At 47.1% G+C, this 21,812-nt stretch overlaps 1 protein-coding gene across 1 annotated transcript in view; it reads right to left on the bottom strand.

Annotated features, from left to right (window-relative positions):
• Positions 1 to 519: 519 nt before the first annotated feature.
• The window catches only part of MB21D2 (Mab-21 domain containing 2), a 56,657-nt gene continuing 35,364 nt past the window's right edge, over positions 520 to 21,812 (bottom strand). Inside the window, exon 2 of the mRNA XM_040567105.1 lies at positions 520 to 4,193. Within this exon, the coding sequence (XP_040423039.1) occupies positions 2,929 to 4,193 (1,265 nt within the window). The 3' untranslated portion in view covers positions 520 to 2,928. The remainder of the gene's footprint in view (positions 4,194 to 21,812) is intronic.

Here is a 21,812-nt window from a genome sequence, read left to right as displayed (position 1 = left end):
GGGATGGAGTGCTCTAAAACGCTTGTGTGAAGCACTTTCAAGAACTCCCCAAATAGGAAAAGCACTGCAGTCCCCTCGAAACTTGCAGGAGGTAGTGAAGAATAATAGGTCTTTGCTATCTAAACTGCCTGAGTGCTCTAAATCCCACACAGAGACCTATACATTTTGCAAGTCTGCCCTGATGTGTACTAGGAGGCAAGAAGGGAGTAGGAGAGGGAGCAAACTGAGCCTCTGTCTGACAGACAGAGCACACAATGCCTCTCTGGGCTGACAACGTTCTTCATTAAGTAGAGCCGTAAGTTTGTGGAAAGGAGCAAATACTAGGCTGCGAATCAAAAGCACCTGGAGATTAGGATTCTGCCTCCTTGGAAGACAGACAACCCAGGCAGGTGATACAATGCTTCCCCAGACCTACCTGGAAAACTGCTTTCCAGTCTGGTAAAAGGCCAAGTCTACACTCCCCCCACAAAAAAAAACACACACACCTTTTCCTCATAACGCATGAAGACAAAGATGGATACTTTTTAACATGTTTTTTAATTAAAACTGAAAAGAAAGGAGCACACACCAGAGCTTGACGTGGGCTAGCCAAACCACTGGTCATCGGGACGCTGAAGTGGCATGAGGAAGGCTGAGAGCTGTGTTCCTGCGCAACGCAGGAGCAGCGGCACAGGCGCTGGGGCTCCTGGGAAAGCACCCTGCCTGCCGGAGGGCTTTCCGCTGAGCAGATCTCTCACGTGGCGATGGGGAATTGCATCCTGGAGCCCAGCCTCTTTTCCCAACAGACAGAAAGAAGTCCTGGAGACAGGGGAAAAGACGGTTTCAATGAATCTGCATTTTCGAAGCACTTCTGGAGAGGATTCCCAGATGGTTCTTTGCCCCCGCTGGCAGGCTACACGGGTTTACAGAGACTCATCTTTGGCAGTAGCCGCGCTGGTAGGACCCAGTTCTGCTTCCACTGAAGTCAATTCACATCCTTCCCCGGCCATAACTGCAGCTGCACCGGGGCTCACCATCACCAGCCGATTGTGCTTTAAGGTTAAATCCTCATCCAACATCCATCTAGCCAACAGCTCCTGAGAGCTTCTTCATGCTCGTGTGTACCAGTAGATTCAGGTAAATGTGAAAATCTTGGCTGCAGCAATGAGATAAACTTTTCAAGCACGCCCAAGAGATGGAGGAGCCAAAAATTAATTTTAAGTTGTGACCTGGGCACTAGATAAGGTATTGAAACCTCCCTGCTATCTAATAAAGCAATGCAGTTTCCAAAGCTGCTGGTGTGTTGCTCCACCAGCCTGGTTTCTTTACTGGACAGGCTGGGCAAAAGAAGTGACACATTTTTCACACACAATTTTTATCTGTTAGAATTTACTAGATACGCTCCTCATTTGTCTGCCACATATTTAAAAAATACTTCAACCTGCTCTAATAATCACATTTTAAAACATGCATCAAGTTTGGATCAGAACAGCTTCTCTGGGAAAATCAGTAAGCCCAAATTGCTGATTTAAGGCCTAAATATCAGTCACTGGCCAGCCAGCCACAAAAAGCCACTCTATCCTTGAACTTGGAATCCTTGGAATTATTTTTATGCTTGGAATTATTATCCTTGGTATGGTTATTATCCTTGGAATTTTTTTTTGGCTCAGACTAACCCTTGTTAGTGTTGCACTACAAGTTTATGTGCAAACAACTTCTGTAGACACGAGACCAAGGTAAGATCTCGTATGTCCCAGGGTAAGTCAGAAAAGTCCACAGGAGTCACGGGACTAGTAACTGCCGTAAGGGATCAGGCCTAATGCATGCATCACAGAAGCAAGGTAGCTCCTTTGCTCGAGGTCTGGCTGATTCAGTTTGCACACACCACTGCTTTAGCATTAAGTCCTTATCTAATGGCAAATCTGTTTCAACAACATGCAATACATATCAATGCAATATGCACTGCAACATACAATACGCATCCAAAGAAATATGCCAATGCAAAAATCTGACTTCTCAAACATAGCAGGGCTAACAAGGAAGTCTTTTACAAAAGACAATCAAGAAATCACCTGAAACCATGAGACCCAAAGGGCCTCAAGCAACTGGTACCTAATAAAAGATGCTAATTCATGAAAGAAACATAAACAGTGGGGCTGAGGTAATGGCAGAGATTTCATTAGTGCAATTAACATTTATAATGGTATGTTCTTTAATAGAATTTAAATAAGGCTTTGAATAATTACACACACTAAAACTAACATTCCATAACCTTATTCCACATGGAAAAGCAGCAGAAACAACCCTCTGGACTGTACAGGGTCCAATTATGAACAATTACATTCAAAAGTAGATCAAAACAGAAACAACTCTTCCCCCCAAAAGCATCAACATCTCTAAAGTCAACTTCCTCCCCTAGTGTGAGAAATGTGAAAACAGATGAACTGGGCTTCAGCCCAGTAGATTTGGCCTCATCAAATTACCAGGAGTGCTTTCCAACCCAGAGTCTCTCTCATTTCTTTAGGGTCATGGAAGCTCAAGGAAAAAAAATGTGAATTTCCTAAGCAGTGGAAGGTGAGTGCTCCCTTCTGGGGGCCCAACAGTGTCTATTAATTATGGAAGCTTGAAAAAAATTCTATATAACACTGGTATATGTGTTTATGGTGCCTGTCCTCCTTTAGAAACTACTCACAGACAACGGGGATGGGTGCGTGAAAAAAAATCAAAGCAGCATATGAAATACTAATATACTGTTTCAAAATCTGCACTGTCCTGCAGAACCAGGAATTATAATTTATTCAGATTGTTCTCAACAGATCCAATCTACGCTGGATATGTAAAAAACAAGAGACTAAGTCATCAAGGAAAACCAACTGAAAAAAACTGCTCACTGTTTTGTTTTTAAAAAATGAAACAAAAGAAAAAATCCCAAGAAACATTGATGAAAGCTCAGAAAAATTTGTCGTCGATTCTGAAGTGGGGCCTTGTGACATCATCTGGGTTAATGAAGACAGAGATGGACTTCCCTGGGTTCTCAGTCACTAGCTGCTGCAACTTTTTGGCTAGTCGGTCATCGGGCTGGTTGGGGTCCCCTCCATCTGACTGCGGGGAGGGGATGCTGGTGGTGCTGCCTCGCCGCTGGAGCTCTAGCGTGAGCCGGTTGGCTGCTTTGACGTGCTCGATGGCAGTTCGAAGGTGTTCGGCAGGGTCTGAGCGGACCGAGGACAGCTTCCGCGCGTGCAGCATGACGGTTTCTTCAGAGAGGTGCTCCAGCATGTTGCACTGGGGGATGAAGTAGTTAGGGCACATCTTGTTGACCAAGCAGTGCTGGAGGTCATCAATGAGACCCAGGAGGAAGTGGGCGGCGTAATCCTCCTGGGCCAAGTAATTGGCCGGTAGCCTGTCACACGCCCACAGCATCATGCTCCGCAAGTGATATGGGCTGATGGCTTTGGGGCGGGACAGCAACTTGATGATGATAGCTTTGCAGGCCTGATAGGCTTGCATGAGGCTGCTGGAGATGCACTTCTTCAGCTGCACTTCACTTCTGGCAAATGACAGCCTCCATTCATTGTCCTTCTTCCCCTTGTAGGAACATGCAGGCACTAAGTAAAATCCACTTATGACTTCCTCCTCTGTGATCTTCCCATCCCAGAAGTGGTTCTCCATCAGCCAGCTCTGGGCCACAGCTGGCCAGCCTTTGAAGGACACCACAGGAACAATGTCGTACAGCATGCGGCTGCTGCCCACTCCCAAAATGATGGATATGATAGTCCCATTCTTTTCTACCTTCTCCACCTTTGGCATCCCTCGCTGAGGCTTTTTCTGGATCTCAGAGAGGACAATGCTAATGGAGTCATAGAACCAGTCTGCGACTTTCGTTGGGGAGAAGAAGTAATTGGTAGCTCCGTTGATATGGTCCACGATCGTGCAGCAGTCCTTCCATTTGCTGATGGTTCCCTCGTCAAAGAGCCGCAGGCTCAGCCAGGAGTGGCACAACGCTGAGTGGCGCATGTCCAGCGTGACTGGTTGGTTGCGGTCATGCAGCTTCAGCGCGGGCACAAGCAGGGTGAAGTCCATGTCATAGTCTGTGCCTCGGGCATACACATTCAGCTCATCAAGGTCAATGTCCACTACACCTTCCCGCACACCGCCTGAGAGCAGCAGGTACTCATTGGCTACAGGCAGCTTCTGGTCAAGTTTCTGAACCATGCCTGCAAAAGAGAGAAAGAGGAATCCTTCCATGAGAAGGCAAACAGATTTGGGATACAGGATTTAAATAGGACTAAAACCCACCCCATGCTCAGCAGGAGAATAACCCCACCAGGGGTATCTATCACTGTTAATGCGACACAAACGTACATCAGGCCAACTTTTAGTCCACCCAACTCAAGGCAGGGCCATCCTGCACTCTTGGGAATGGCTGAAGTCCATCCTAAACATCATATCAGGAGCAATGGAAAAAAGCAAAAGCCTCTGTAAAAACACAGCAACACCGTTTTGAGGAATAAATTCAGAAGGGAAAACATCTTGTGGCAATATTTCGTGTTCCTGTCCAATCCTCCATGTGAAATTCCTTGTAAAATATACTTTACCTGTTTTATTGCTTCCAAGAGCACCGGACCCAGTTCATTTTCTGCCATGAACTAGGATGATTTTCCTGCCAGGCAGGTAAGGGCATAACCCTTTTCATTTCATGCAGCTCCAGAGGCTGCAAGAGAAGGAAAATATCTCTGGAGGAGTGCTAAGAAACTTTTCCTGCTAAGACCTGAGCTAATCCCATTTTGCGATCTTGCCACGTGCTGCCACATGCTGCCCCATTCATCCTTAAAGGATAATAACCAAGAAAAGCTTCTGTCAACCTCAAAGACATTTTCTAAGGCTAAGATACACAGCGAACGACATTACCCTATGGAGCACAAAGTCTTGCGCAGGCCAAGTAAGTGGCAGTCACTCCTTCCTTGCACCCAGATGACTGGGATTTCTAAAGGGTACCTAAATCAATATGACTTCTGGAGACAGTACTGACACAGCTTCCAAACCCTAACGTTGAACCAGTGCAAGCAGTGCACTACTTTAGACCCTCGTCGATCCTCGGTGCTGTATACCGCAGTCGCAAGTTGTGTTTGAGACCCAGAGGGTGGAGGCTGGGTCAATCACATCACAAGGACAGGGAGCAGTTGCTTTTTTCCAAGCATACAAGTCAGCACCAACCCTTACTGTGGGGCAGCACAGCTATTCAGGATTTGTGGTGTCCCAATGGCCCGTCCTGCCTCTACACTGATCCAGAATTTTTCACTCAGGACTGTGGTCTGTGGCACCCACCACACAGATCTGCAGATGTTCCTGAGCGAGACAGACAAGACATGACCATCCTATAGTATAAACTGTTCAAGCCTACAAAATTCAATAAAGGATGCATTTTTTCTAAATATATATATATTTTTAATTTGAGGGATGAAAAACGTCCTGTGAAGTTCTGTACTGTCCCCTTTGCATCAAAACTTCTATCCTATGTTACAGTCAGAACCTCTGACTGAAAAGATCATATAATTTTCTGAAAGGTAGAGATTCTCCACTGGGGAATCTATGCTAGGATGAGTTGCTCTCCGTGACCAGAAGAGATCCTCCGTTCTTATTCAGAAACAATAAGGCTGATGAACTGACCTCATTCAATCAACAGCAAGTGAGACTGAAGTCTTGCCTTTTTAAACGCCCCAAGGTCATCTGCTGGGAAAACAATAATGAAGCTCTAGGACACGTATGATCTACCTCCAAAGCCAGATAAGAGCAGGAGCCACTCCTGCAATGTCAATTCTAACGCCAGCTTACAGTGCCCCTGACTTCATTGGCACAAAGCAGAGCTTGCACTGGACAAAGCCTGGGCAGCTGGCTCTACTGCCAGAGGGGCTGCAAAATGCCAGGTAGCAGAGAAGAGGCTTCTACTCCTGGTGAGTGGAAAACATTTTAGTAAGAACTATCCCACAGAGTTAGAGCCACAGCTGTCCAAGCACTGTCACGCAGACACTCCCACAGAAGAGACACTTCTCTTCCCTATAGGAGAGAAAGAAAAGGAGGAGAACAATTTCAAACATCCTTGCAATAGGAAATGCTTTCTGCCCACAGAACGCTCTTCACACTTCCTCTAGAGAGAGGATGTTTGTTGTGCTCTTCATTAAGTCCAGTTTGCAAGGCTGAAGACTCCTGAAAGGGAAAGGTGCAGTACACTGCCAGTAAGTCACTTGCTTTTCTCCCTCCAGAACTCTAGACCTACCAACAAAGGAGGAACATAAAAAAATAATCAGGCAATGGCTACAGGAAATGATCCAATACATCATCAAAACCTCTCTACCTGGATGGCTGCAGAGTTTAAATCCAAATCCTTGAGCCATGCCTGTCACAAATTTTCCCTTTCAAGGCCTTGACCAGGAACATCTGCAGCTCTGCCACAGAGGTAGAGAAGGAATTTCTGCTAACAGGTCACGGCAGCATCGCTGATCCAATTAAAGCTGTGGAACAAGGGGTTGACATGAGGTCCCTTTGAGGAAAATATATTTAGAATAAGCATAGAGTGTTCTATAAATAGCTGGGACAGCCAAAATCAGGATTCAGTAAGACTTTTGGGGTTTGCGGTATGTTCAGACTGACCCCCTTACTCACAAATCTATTTGATATGTGAAAGGATTTCAAGGAATCCCGTTAGCCAGCACTGCATGGCATACACTACCCTGGCACAAAGCTTTCATCCCAAGTTCCAACAACCCAAAAGCAAGCTGCAAGAACCACGTGTATGCACAGCAGAAGCAGGTACTCCAGCTCAGCAAGCATGCAAGTGCAAGTATGTAGAAAAGTAATCAAGATTGGTACTTGACCCAAGTACTTAAGATAAGAGCACCAGAGAGCCATTGGGATTCTCATCTTCCTATCTTCGTACCATGAGCAGCCAGGAGGGGTCACAGATAACCTTGGGGAAGTTGTAGAAGCCCAATGGAGTTGTCTGTAAGGACTGAACCCAGAAATTGTAGGGTCAAACACAGGATTTTTATCTTAGCAGAAGCACCAGCTCTCATGGCATCAGAGGAGGTTCATAGCTATTTAAGAAGACTCTTGCTGCTACTAGGGAAAACAATTTGCAACCATACCTTGCATAATGTTCTTTTGAAAAGGTTGTTTGGCAAAGCTGGCATCTCGCTAAGAGATCTGTGTTCAGTTACCACTTCTGTCTGAAGTGCCTTGAAGAAGCTGTTTTCTTAGTTGTGTAACCAGTTTAAGACCTTCCCAAGATACAAAACTCAGCATCATAACAAGTAACTGAGTAACTAGGCTTACAAGCATGAGGAAAGCAGAGAATATGACAAAATAAGAAGGAGAAACTGTAGGCCAGGCTCGCTGGTTAGTTTTCTAAGCAGTCAATTCAGAGTGGTGCAGGTGAGCAAATGAGGTCTAGAGAGGTTTTCATTTCTTTGCTGTTCCTTCAGTGGCAGGAAAATAGGATTTATTTTTACTCCAAGTACTGAAATACAAGGAGAAGAAAAAAAAAGGACAGAGAAAAGAGATTTTAATTTTACATAACAACTAGATTTGGGATACATCCTTGAATGAACTGGGACTCTGATGCACATGACACAGAGACTGTTCTGTCCATTAAAAGAAAAAAAAAAGAAAAAAAAAAGCAATTCAAAGATGTTCTCCAGCCACTACAGAATTTCAGATGAACTGATTTCACAGTCTTCACAGTGTGTGCTGGGATCTGCTGCTATTTCACGACCAGTTTTGTGTAAATAAGGAGGAACTTACAGACCTGTTTTAGAAGAAACTGACCACAAGAAAAAATTACACAAAAACTTATTTCTAACACATGCATTTCCTTATTTTGGGTTCCTTCTTGATGCCTTCCTTCCTGAGGCCTTATATATGCAGCTGTTACCATTAAAATAAAATGTGAGCAGAAAATACCACTATGTTAGCCTGACCTAGTCTCATCAAACTGAGTGCGGAGATGTCCAGGGCAGTCACTGAATTAAGGGACACTTCTGCTGCATGTGAAATTGAGAGGTCAAAAAAGCACTGGGGTGCTCAGAAAGGCTCCACAAAAGAGGATCTTTCAGAACCTCGCATGCAGCAGAAACATATCACAGGAGTGCTTCTGGGAGCCGAGCCTGACCCAGGCACTAACTCTGCACTGCTCCCTGCCCCACCTTACACCCAAGTGCCTGCAGTTACAGACACCTTGCTCACATTCCACATCAGCCTGCTGGGGAGGAGACAGCCCAAACAGTGCACAGCCTCCACTTTCCTCCTGCACAGCCTGTGGTGCTCCCTGCAAGCTGTGGGGACCCAGAGTTACTGTAAGATCCCTGTCCTTGCAGGCTTTCTATGCCAGGAGAGGAGGTGTTTGCAAGCTTGCTCAGGAAGCTAACGTGGTCCCTCACATACCATCTTCAAATTCTTCAGACCACAGGTGTGTTCTATACATCAACAGCACAGGAAGCAACAAGAGGCTACTAAACCAGAAAGATACCAAGAAGGACCCCAGGTTAACGGCAAGGGGCTGCAGCCCGCAGGCAGCTGCACAAGGGAATTGAGCAAGTAAAAGTGATGGTAGCCAGCTGCTGCTCCTCATTGCCAAGCTTTCTCTGCTCACCTCTGGACTTCGCCATCTAATCTGATCTGAGAAGTTCTGCACAACGCCAACTGTTACAAACAGCTGCAGCACAGGACAAACATGCCCAGTTCCCGCCCTTAGGCCCCGCACCGGAGTTGGGAAGAAGCCAGTGGGTCCCCTGTCCAACCACACTCAGGCACAAAGCGCTGTGGATTCAGCCCAGGGACAGGGTGCAGCCCGTGAGGGATCGGAGGAACTTTGATACTCAGATGCTTTACATACTTAACACGCGTACATCGACAGAGGGCTGGGAAGGGAGGACTGGACAAAACTGGCAGCGTCCTTCACCCAGCTCCTTTCTTTCACACACACCAGGAAAAAGCCTACAGAATTAAAACTGTGGTTTTCTCTTGTGAAAACCAACACCCAAGCTGGGATTCTCACCGATATCTTCTTGCCCCAGCTCCGTTTTACTTTGCAGGTAACTTGATTTCCACAAAGCAAGGGAGTCGGATGCTCATTTCCTCAATCAATAGCAATGATGTGGTGTTTTGGCACTAATCATTGGTTGACCTTGCCTTTAAAGCCTGCCCTCTCCAAACCATTAGCCTGCGCTCTAACAGAAGTCTCCTGTTACTTGCAGCCAGCATTGCGCAGACCTGCCTATTGTCTTAAGCAACATTTTTTAGCGATCGTATTGAAAGAGAAAGAAAGAGAGTATCAGACTACTGCAACTGCACCCCCAACACCTGGGAAAAAACATAGCTACCTCCCCCTCAAAAGAAATCAGTCTAAATCCCCCCTGACATCAACAGGGCTCTATGTTTACATTCTCCTGTAGAGCCACCCAGGGTAGACCCATCCAAGGTGCCAGGGACAAGTGAACTCCCACACCGGGAAGCTCCCCAGAGGGGTTCCAGGAAGGAACCACATCTCTGAGGAGACAGAAATGTTGGAAGCAGTTTTGATTCAACAGATCTCATTTGCCCTCAGGTGTTCAGCACTTGCAGCGAGAGTCCCATGCACAGAAGCCTGGTCTGTAGAACTGCATGCCCCAGCTCCAGGCGTGTTTTCTGAGACATGCAGAAATATCTAACAGGGAAACTAGCTATGCTTTATTGGGAAGAATAGCTGAGCCCACCTGTTGGCAGGAGCTGACTTACCAGCTGTCAAAAGCAGGGGTAGGGTCCATTCCTTCCACTAGGGTGGCCAAACAACACTATGCTGGGTGCCTGCCACCCTCATCCCCTGGCAGCCTAGGAAGCAGCCATGTACAACGGATCATCCTTGTATAATGAACTCTTCTACAGGAAGGGCTAGGAATCACCCACATACACCACTTTGCCTCCCTTCTTTACCCTGGTTAATCTGTCCAAAGGATCCAGCGGAATCAGGGCTCTCGAGTCCATCCCAGTTGTACCCAGTTCGATGCTTAACCTTGGGTCTGTCTTTTTTCTTCTGTATAAAACCACTGCCCTCCTTAGCACCAAAAGCTAAAGAATTTTGACCTCCAGGATGCTCAAAAAGTTCTTGGAACTGCTCAGACAGCATTGAACGCACACCAGATGTTACCAGCAGAGAACCAATTTGTACACTCATGATAAATCTCAGGATCCCTCACTTCGGCCAGCAAATTCTTAACCTTGACTGCCGAAAGGAATCCTATGAAACCCCAAGCTAGTCAAAACCAAAAAGCTTTTGTCATTTTTAGTAAAGACACTAGATAGGCACTCTGCAGTTTCTGGACAATTCTGCTGCAAACAGCAGATCCTGTAGAAAAAGAACATTGTTCAAAGGCAAGCTCCCTGCAGAGGTCTCCCAGCTATGCCCAAGTGACGCGTGCTGAATGTGAGGGGCTTCTTTAAGACAGGGATGAGAGGCTAACTCTGGTGCAGCTGGCTTGCACCGATTCTTCTGCTTCTCCTGCTAATTGCAAATCTATTTATGAGTAGCACGAGTTGCTGTTACACAGAACTGAAGGAGTCAGCTCTTTAGCAGTGTCTTGAGTTACGAAGCACTTTGTGAGATGGCTCTTGGCGGAAGCAGGCAGGGGGTGGGAGGGGAGCGGGGAGACTGCACCGTGTGATACCATTTAGTCAAACATGGGAGGCGAGCGAGGGAAGCTGCTCTTTGCAGGCTGATACACCAGTGTCCTACTGATTTTGCTCCTTTTAGAAATCTTGTGATACAGTGACAGAACACACTGCAGGGGCCCAGCACCCCCTTGTAAAAGAAACCAGCTTCTTTTTCCAAAGTCTCATTTAAAAACAATCTTAAAAATAGTGTCCCAATTTTTTTTTTTTTTTTTTTTTTTTTGGCTCCCATGTGCACTAGTGGAAGTCACCCAGCTAGCTGAAATTCTGTATGCCAATGCAAAGGGGTATTTCATAGTGCATTGGGGAGGGGGGAAGGAAGGAGAGAGAAAAATGAAAAGAAAGAAAAAAAAAGAGAAAAATTTTAAAAAGAGAAAAGTAAAGAGAAAAGAAAAAAAGAAGAAAAGAGGAAAAGAAAAAAAAGAAAAGGAAAAAAAAGAAAAGGAAGAAAAATAGAAAAGAAAAGAAAAAAAAATATGTTGGGTTTCCTGCCTGCCAGTTGGCTTATCCAATGGACTTACAACAGAGTTACATTAGCCAAACTGCAATCAGTGTGTCTGAAAGCCTAGCAAAGAATATGAAGTGCAGGTGAAATAATTGTTTTAGGGTCTGAAGAATATGTGTGATGGTGACTGAGAGCAGCTGACAAGCAGAAGAAAAATGGGAAAGAAAGGATTTGGGTTTTCCCAAACTAGAAGAAGTATTTACAGCTTTGTCTTTAACAGCCCTGACAGACTTATCTGGGAATGTCTCGCTGCTTTCTAAATCATTCATGCTTTCAGTAGAGTCAGTGCCTTGCAGCACTGCTTCACAAAGTCCATGGTGCCAGAAAGCATTTCCTTTTGCTGGTGTGGTAGGAAATGGAGAAACTCACCTAACCGCAGCACCTTCCACAGATCACTCATGAGTTTTACAAAGGCACAGCCAGTCAACTTTTCTCCACACTGGGAAAGCTAGCTTATTTAGGCTTTGTACGCCTGACTGTTAATGTCACACCTGGGTGACCCCTGGGATTGCTGGGCCCTACGTGAAATGAGGTGGCCAACCCTGCATGTTGCACAAAAAGTGACTTCTCTGTGGATGTCTTCACAGCCCTCTGGAAAATACTTCAACAGCCCTAGCTGCTAAAGTAGCTCCACTCCACTGCCAGGTTGTTCAATGCAATGGAGTTCTCCCCAGAATTTCATCTCACCTTCAGGATATTCCACCTGGAGAAGCCAACACTGATCTCACCACTTTACAAAGGGCACCTATGACACTGCAAAATAACTGCAAGCAGGACAGGGGAAGGCTTTGGAGACTGCACAGGAGAAAAAAGCCCTGATCCTCCTTCAAGCTCCCATCCAGACCTGGCTACTCAGCGCTAGGTGCCTCTCACAGATGATGTGGCAGCACTCCAGCAGTGAGCAGAAGGAGAGCAAAGCCCTTCCCTTCCCTTCCCAACCCAGGAACTCCTCGTGCTGCAAGTCAGTCGGATGGGCACGTGTATGTGATGGGCAGAACGTGACTCCAAGGTTGCAAAAGCACTTTGGGCCCCTCTGGGATGGCTTTCTGTTCTTAGTTCCTGCCTAGTCTCCATTTGCCTGTCCTGACAGGGCTCAGATGCTACAACACTTCAGGTGCCGGTGCCGGCCGTGAGCTATGCCCAGAGGAATGTCAGCACACCCTCACGTCCCGTAAATAACGCAAGAGCCTTCATCATAAATGCACTGCGAGCTGTTCCTGGCAGGCTTCCTGCCTGCAGTTATCTAGCACACTGGGAATTTTCTCCCCAGCTGCCTAACCACCAGCCAGTTTTCTGTTCCCGTGGACCAGGTGTTTTCTACAAAGACAAGTCACAGCCCGAGCAAATCACAGCACTATTCCTTACGAACTGGGCCTGAACATACACTGCCCATCCTCAGTGCCTGCCTGTTCTGTAATAACAGCTCTGCCTTGTTGCAGAGCAGCACGTTTGTCCTTGACTGGAAAAATTGTCACTAAATTATACAGGAAAACTTCCTTGTGGGGTGTATATGGCCACAGGAAGCCATAAGAAAGCTGACGGATAACCACAATTGTAATTCAATTTGCTGTTCTGGATTGTGTCCTGAAATCCATCACGCATGGCTCCTGGGGTCAATGACATGATCAGAATGGCATCCCATTCAGTCACTATCAACCTCTTCATCTGCCTATGACTAAAATCTGTTTAGCTTTTTTTTTTTTTAATTATACCATGGGATAGGTTAGAAAAGGGGGAACAAAGGATGATTCCAAGAAACCAACCAACTCTCAAAAGAGCTCTGGACACAGGAAAGCTCCTTTCTCTAAATGCCAAAGGAAAGCACGTGTCTTCAGAAGCCCTTCTGAGGCATCTGGTGGAGAAGACATGATGCAAATCCTCTCCCCATCCCCTAGAATTCATTGGACTCTGTGCATACATCCCTGGCCTGGCCCCTCTGACAGATCCCATATCCAAAAACTGGGACAAGCCAAGACAAACAGGCCAAACACATCTGAGCCACCCAATGCCAGAACTACAAACCAGTCTGCTTTGTCCCTGCAGATCAGCACAGATTAGACTAGCAAGACAAGGCAGGGAATGCAAATACTTGGTCAGAAAGTGCTGAATTCAAAACGGCTTAAACACTACCGTGCTGCCTGACACCATGAAGCTGACAGCAAGCTTCCCCGCAGTACTAACCAATTTCCCACTCACCACAGAGAACATTGCCAAAGCCATGTGGAACCTGATCGACTAAAATATCTATACAGAATTTATTTGTTAAGGCCCCATGTACAGCATCAGCTGCACGAAAGAAAATTGCTGCTTGGTTTTGACATTCACGCATACACATTGCCCGAGGAAGACGTTATAGGCCAGATCTTCTGCTAGCAGAAAACATAGCAGCTCCCCTGAAGTGTGTGGGAACACTTGGCAGAAATTGCAGGGGCATTCCTCCTCCCTTTCCATGCGAGACAGACAGAGGAAAACCTTAGCTTTCCAAACCTGCTTGCACACGTCCCATTGCTCCTACCCTCCTGCCCCAGCCTCATCTTGCAGTGGTTGCATTTGACAGCCCACGAAAGCAAGCAGAAGGAAGGGAATGGATGATCTTTTTTCTAACAGTGACTGTCAGTCCCTAAATTCTCAGATTTTAGAGTCGCTTATGTGCAGCTGAGCACTGTTATCTGCTAAGGAGCATAGCAGGAAGCACTGTGTGGATTCCAGCTCCATCGAGTGCCAAGCCCTCAGCCCTAGCAGCTGTCAAGGATCTCTTATCCCCGCAGCACAGGCAGAGGCCAGGAAGCAGAGAGCTGGGACAATTTCAGCAAGAGAGCAAAACAATCTCTGCTACAACACAGCAGAACCTGGGCCACCTTGAATGAATGCATGCGCAAAATTGTCACAGTCTGGCACAGGACTCCAAAGGTGCAGAGCACTGCGATTCAAGAAAGCAGTAGTGAGAAGTCACGTAGCCAGGTGGCCCTGCAGGATCCTCTGCCTTCCTTCCTCTGCCAGGCGTGAAGTGTTTGGTGGGGAGGAGGAGCAGGGGGAGCTCTGGCAAGGGCTGGCAGCGCTCACAGCTACCTGACGCCCCACAAACATCTGCGGTGAGACAAGGGATGTGGTTTTGGAGCAGTGCTCTGCTACCAGGAACAGGATTTGGAATGCTAGTGCCAGTACAGGCGTGAGGCACTCACGGTCCTTTGCACAGAACTCTCACTCAGTTTTGCCTGCTCTGCTCACTTGGGAGAAATTCCAGGAGACCAGCCCCACATCTGTCACAAAGCCTCTTCATGCTCACCTGGTGTGAAACAGAGCCTCACAGAGGCATTTAGTTAGAGCAGGCCTGGTGATCTCCCAGCTCACCAGAACGACAGTTAAATTGTGAAGTGACGGACAGAAGGGAAAGCAAAATTGTTGCTGATCACATAGACAATTCACAAAATATGTTCCACAAAGACATTCTCTCTGAAGTCCTTTCTCATCTAAGAAACTAGTGGAGTGTGGACATAAGCAAGATTTGGGTCCAGAGAACTGTCAGAAAGTTATGCAGAACACCTCATGGAGCAGGAGGTGCTCGAGGCCAGGCTGGATGGGATTTGGGCAAGCTGGGCTGGTGGGAGGTGTCCCTGCCCATGGAACAGGGTTGGAATTAGATGATCCTTACAGGACTTCCAACCCACACCATTCTATGATTCTATGAAATTCCCTAATATTTCTGTAGCAATAATGAAAAATGCTGAAAAGCTTTGTTGACAAGTGCTGATAAAGAGAAGTTAGGCTTAGAAGAAGCAGGCACACGGAGGATGCAGAACTTTCACATGAAATCAGTAATCAGAAAACTCACTTATATTTTATAGATGTTGTTGTGAAAACAATTTACAAAATTTCCCCATGGACGTTCAGCTCCTGCAGGGCCTTGCCATTCTTTGTATGAAAACACTTCCCAGTCAGCACAACAGGAGCGAATGTTGTCAGAACACAGCCCTGCTACAAAGGAAGCAACAACTGCTAGTGTCCTCCCTATTTTCCCACTGACAGCTGGCCCTTCGCCCCATGATTAATGGACAAACAAAGAAGACTATAGACCTAAATTTGCTAACAGTTAATATAATTAATTGCACACGGTTGAAGCAGGAACATGTGGATGTGGGATGGCCCTATAACAAGGATGTTCGTTCCTGAAGTCAGACAAAGCTGATGTACAGCTCATGCCCCGAAGACATCTGAGCATAATCCTACTTCTGTGTTCCTGGCTGCATTTGCGGAAGAGCTTGGCAGAGGCAGAAAGAGAGAAATACTGATTTTTAGCTGAAGCCAATGAGCAACAAAACGCCATACACTGAGCTGTACTGGCCTTCTGGATGGGAAAGACGCTGCTGTGACAGGCAGTTCCACTCACTAATCACCGGTCCTGCTCTGCGTGTGCAGCCCCAACATGTCACCCTGACGGGCAGATGGAGAGCTTTGCCACAGCATTGGGGCTACAAAGAGCACTAGAGCACAAACAGGCCCATGTGCAGGAAAGAAAAGGAGGCTAAAGCCTTGCCTGGCAAGGAATAATGGGGGATTTGCTTCCTTGCTGTTCTCATCCTGGGATTTTGTATGCATCTCCAGATACCTGCTGTCCTCTGGACACCTCCAGACCTCAATTATGTAATCTCTTCTACTCAAACACACGCTGCTCTGCTCTCCCTGCCTCACAAAACACCCACCAGGAGGAGCACTGTCATTAGGCAAAAAAAAAAAAACATTTCAGATTTGCTTCTTCACCAGGGATGGAAGGTCTCATACTGAATAGAGCTTGGGGCATCTCCAAGCTACGCTCAGACATCAGCCAATCTTTACCCACAGGCATAGCCTACAAGAGGGCAAAAGCATGCCAATTCCCGAAGAGGCAATGTTTGTTTGCGCTCAGATATGGCATTGGTATTCCCTGCCTACAGACAGAAGCATCTTCTAGAAGGACCCTGTAAAGTAGAATTAGCTGCTAAACCACAACTTCCTGCCCAAAATTATATTCTGAGTAAGCAAAAACTATCCCACAGAGCTTTGGGTTTGAGAAAGAAACACTATTCTACCCCTTGGCAAAAAGATGGCTTATGAAATCACGATACTGATAAACATCTCTTTCTTTACTGAGACATCCTGCTTTGCTGCTGGCTCTTGAGAGAATAACATCGAGGTTCAAATCCCCATTCAGACTAGTTATCCATCCACCTTAACAATAAGACAGGAAACATTCCCCCTTAGTATTGACACATTCATTCTTGTTCTATGTATGAAATCCCCACAGGAGTTGTAAAAAAAAAAAAAAAAAAAAAAATCCAGGAAAATCGGGACATGCAATCACCTCTTCCGTCAATAGATGGCACAAACGCATCAGTGTGCCCGGGCTGCAGAGCTCAGCACGCCTCTGGGATTTGAGCAGAGAGAAAAAGAATCAGTGAAAAACAAAAGGCGATAGTTTTCACACTGCAGCATGGGCAAGGGAGGAAGCCACATGCAGGCACACAAACATCTTTCCCTGCCACCTGCTAGGGTTTAAAATGAAGAGAAAGCCAGCTCTGACACAATTATCACTACAAGGGAGAAGATGAGACCTATAGTACCAGGCTATCTCCTACCAAACCACATTTGGTATACAATTTTCATCCACTGTATGGTAGAAGTCCTCTGGTAGCACACAGCGCATGGGGTGGGAGCAGGATGCAAGTCTAAGCACGGATAAGCCAGAAGACGGACAGCAAACCTGTCCACAAATCCTATTTAATGCCAGATTTCCAGCCTATGAGGACTGAAGGGAAAGGCCAGCGTTCTTCCCAAGCCATCTGTACAGGGAGCCTTTTGTGCCATTTCTCTGAGTATTTGTGCCGCTTTAGCAGCAGCATAACAGAGCCGACAATGTGCACTGTGGCTTCAAAGCAGAACAATGGCTGGTTATAGAAGCACTGTTAACAATTTATTGCTAATGCATTTTAATAAGTTACGGAAAAAGCACTGCTCCAAATGAATCACAGGTAAATGTAGTTCAACATTTAGATTTTCTATTTCTCCACTGAAAAACAAGCAAACTCACAGCGAGCACCCATGCAGAGGCACAGCTCGTACGTTCGATGCCAGCAGGTACTTCATTTTAAGGAAGAGATCCCTTGGATGATTCTGACTAAACACTGAAAGATGAGACCAGCACTTAACTAGTCAGTTTTCCTTATTTATTCTCATCCTCAGAGCAGAGCGAATACAACAAAAGTAATCTAGGAGCACTCTAAATTAAATGCAGACGGGGTCATCTACGAATGCGCATACATCCACACTATGTATTTGAGGAGCAGCACTGGGATTTTGGAGCTGTTTCAAGGCAATAAATTGAGAGCCTTCCCAGAGATGGTGGAGAGGAAGGGGAAGCATTAAGGAAAAAAAAACAACATTGTCCTTGTAAAGCAGCATTTGTATGTTTAAGACCAGTCTATAAAATTTCTGAACTAAATAAACTCGGGTCTCCTACAAACCCTTCTGAAGCTGCATTTACACAGCTATTGGTACACCCACATGTCAGGTTTAAGCAGCAGAAACCTTCGTGGGTGACACCAACATGTTTCTCCACGTACCCCAGGATGCTCCCCACTCTAGAACCACCGCTCAGAGGCTCTCATGGGAGATGCTGCTGGCATCTCTCTCCTGCTGGCTCAAGGCAAACATTACCACAGGTGACCTACACAACAAGCCCATTTCAAGGTCCAGAACCCATGGTACTGGAACATAACACCTGGACAGCTTGCCATGGGTTCACTGATGCTCCAGGGCAGAAGGGGCAGATCACTCGCTGCTAGGAGGCTGGGTAGAAGGAGCAGTTCACAGCCGACAGGAGGAAATACTCCCGTTTGGGAGGTCAGGGTGGCAGGGACGTTAAAGGTCCCTGAGGGCAGGCACACAACTGCCAAGTAGCAGAGGAACCAGAAGATGCAAATGAAATGGCAAGAGCGAACTGAGCCCTCACATAGCCCCAGAACCTGCAGATTCCCTGAGGAGCAATTGTTGAACTCTGGGTTTAAAGCAAAATTGTGGCAACTCGGAAGAGTATTTCAGCTCACAAGCCTGAGACCAGAGCTTGTGTAAGAGAAGAAATAAATGTGGAAACAAGTGAAGCAAAGATTGCTTAAGGCAAGGAGGAAATACAGGAATCAGGCTTCAGGGGAGCCCGCACTGCGGAAGAGCAATCACTTGATTGCGTGAAGGACAAATGCTGGGTGATGGCTGGCTCTTGCCCACTTGAGATGCTCGGCATGTAAACAGCTCTGGTTTAGCGAGCCCCCAGACCACAGCTGCATTCCCCATGTCAGCAGCTTAAGGGACAGCAGCCGCTCTCATCCCCCCCCGCTCAGCTGAGCTGACCTGAATCCATGGCCATCACGCAAGCCCTGTGTTCCCTGCAAGCAGAGGCGCTCATCCTGCTTTTCCCAACGTGCAGCCAGCTAGATCAGAGGCAGCTCTACCAACTATTGTGTTCAAAGCCTGTAAGAGGAGCTCAGGTATGAACCTGGCCCATAGAAACACACAAGAAACTCGGGGTTTGTTGCTACCTTTGCCTCCAGGCTACAAGCTGCCAAACCGCGTTTCCAGACTTCCTTCCTCAGAAAAATAAAACTGGGATTCTCACAGCATCATCTACTGACTCCAGAAGTTGAAGCTTTAATGAGAGCATAAAATTTAATATCACTCTTGATTAAAAACAGAAACAAAAACTGCAATTATGAGCTGGCAACACTGCATGGCACCCAACTGGTATTTTGCCCCCTGCACTGGAGAAAGACAGGAGCACGCCACAACTGCACCAGAATTGCACCAGCTCAGGTACAAATCACCTTGGCCCTTGAATACTCTGGGCAGAGTTGGTGTGTGATGGTGGAGAGCCTGCCCCTCTGCTGCTGCGACAGCAGCAGGGCATGCCAGCAGTCTCCAGGATAACAGGGAAGGCATTTTTACCTCCTCTCTGTTGCTGCAACTGCCCGCCTCCCCAATACTGATCCCACTCAACGCCCTGCAGTCCTTGTGCACACACTGCGAGGTCACACACACACACACACAAGCCATCCAAGGCAAGGGCTGGGACAGAAAGCTGCACGCTGTGTGTTGCACGCATTTTCTTCCCGTTTTATTGTCTTTTAAAAGCTGTTAAGATGAAGGGGGGAAGAAAAAGAATCGATAGATGGAGGAGTTGCAATCTCTTGTGAGTATCTGGAGAGCCTGGCTCTCAGCTATTTTCAGCAAATTAGCGTGGGGCTCTTACACCCTTACTTCTGCTCCCTGCGAGGTGAAAGCAGGACCACCGCCAGCTCCGTGACTCACACAAACACAAGGAAGCAAACATTAAACAAACCGCCTGCTTGCTCTTTCCCAGGGCTTATTCACACCCTTCGCAACCATTTGATCTGCCTGCTCCAGCGCATCCCCAGTCGGTTCACACAGAACTGCTGGCAGAGTTCAAGCCAGATCTCAAACTTTCCAGTGAACAAAGGGGAAAAAAGAGAAACATCTGAACTTTTATGACGGTAGCTATCAACGGCCCCTGGCAGTTGGGCAATAATCATCATTATGTTCTGCTTCAAACCGTTTCTGGCTATGACACAGAAGACCCATTCTTATCCACCACCTCCACGTACTAACCTAACAGACACCTACAGACCTGTGCGTCCCAGAGATTTCAAATCTTGAGCCATAAATATGCGTGTGCATTGTGTTTGGGTCCTGTCACTACGCAGACATGCTGGAGGTGCTTGACAAGTTTTCAACACTCAGCATTTGGTCATGTTACCAATTCCTACCAGCCTTCTGCATCTGTCCTTTTGCTGAAGACCCCAGTTTCTGAAGTCATAAGACTGTGCAAAAGTCTCAACTTAAATTTATGGAAAAAATGAGCAATTTCCATCCATCACAGCTGCAAATAACCAAAAATACCCTGAAGGAGATGAAGCTCAGAAAGATTAAAAGAAGCTGAAGAAAACAGAACAGAAGTAAAAATACATCAGGAGCTTTTATTTTTAGAGTCAAACTTACAGCTTCTGAGTGCCTCCGGTTTAGCAAACCAGCTCACTGCTCTTCCCTGTGAGGTTTCCCTTGGATGGCAGGCATCAGCTCTCTCTACACATTTACTTGGTAAAACAATAGCAAAGTAAAACTCACTGGGCAGAGAGGTGGCACTGCTAGAAAAGGGGCAGAAGGAATATCATTGATAGTTATCATTCCCTGGGGCAGTGATGCCCTGGGAAAACACACCAAAAGGGGATCTGTCTGCAGCCCTAGGGATGGCAAGAGCCTTGCATATGCCTCCCAGGACAGACAGCTTCCTTCTCTGGGGAGGAGTGATGCAGCGCATGCAGGCCTCTGCACACCTCCAGGCTCCTCCACCTTCAGCTGAACACCCCAGCACATCCCCCGAGCCACTGACTAAAGGAAGGGGAGAAGACCATCAGCACCCGACTTGACTCAGCTCTCAGGGCTGGCAGACTCCTGCCGACACCACAGCACGGGAGCAGCAAACCTCTGTAATGCCACGCTCTGACGCCAACAGCTGCAGCCTTCAGCACTGCTTGGGGATTATCCTCCTGTGTGTGACCCCCTCCAGCTCCGTTCTTTGATCTGCCCACCTGGCTCCACGGGCTGGCACAAGGCCAGGCTCCCCAGCCTCCCTTCCCCGTTACTCCATCTGGCCAAGTCCTGGCCTTTTTCAGCACGCAGCTGATGCAGCGGGCACAGGCACTCAGCCCCAGAGCCCAGTCCCTGCTCTCCCGTCCTTCAGACGCCCTTACAAAGGGCTCCTCCAAAGGTCTGAGAGGCTGTGACAAAAGGATGTTTTGGACACAAGGCTCCTTGCGATCACTCGTCTGTCTTTCCACGTGTCTAGGTGCACGCAGGGAGCCAAGAGGCTCCCTGCCTTGCTATTTCTGGATGCAGGCAGACCCTCCTCTGCCTGTGCCACTGAAGATGTCTGAAATAGCAGACAGGCCAGCTCCTGGCATTTGGTTACCTTCCAGGCTCTCTGTTTAGCTTCCATCCAGTGATAACGGATCCCTGCCAAGAAACTTAGTTGTCAAGGAGACACCTTTCAAACAACAGTTTGGTAGAAACTCTGTTATTGTCAAGGGTAGCACATCTCCGAGGTAGAACACTGAGGTTAACTGCCTGCTAGCTCAATTGCAGTTGGAAGAGATGGAAGAGAAAGCCAAAAAGGAGTTGGCAGCTGAGCCAAACCCTGGAGATCGTAATTTCACACACATACAGGATGCTTTGGAGGCAGCTGCAGAGGTCACCAAACAGGCCTGTGCCCCTCCTGGCTGCCATGGCTCAGCCTCCCTCTAGCTCTCCCACACTCCAGAATGCAAAGAAACAGATCCCAGCCTTTAGCTGACACAGACTGTCTCTCCTCTGGGAACTGTCTAGGGCCTTGCATCCTACAGGTGGCAATATTTAACTTAGAAATAGATCTAAACAGGAGCACCCATTTGGAGAGAGCACAGGACCAGACAGGTAGGGATCAGTGCTCAGCAGACAGTTGGCAGGCACTTCCTAATGAAAGACATAGCCAAAGGGTATGCAAAGAACATTCAATTCTCTAGCTCCTGCATGTTTGCTCCCAGTCCTAGCA

Source organism: Cygnus olor, chromosome 9 (genome assembly GCF_009769625.2).
Source record: "Cygnus olor isolate bCygOlo1 chromosome 9, bCygOlo1.pri.v2, whole genome shotgun sequence".
NCBI lineage: Eukaryota > Metazoa > Chordata > Aves > Anseriformes > Anatidae > Cygnus > Cygnus olor.
The sequence above is the reverse complement of the archived record's forward strand: the minus strand, read 5'-3'. Positions and strand labels throughout refer to the sequence as shown.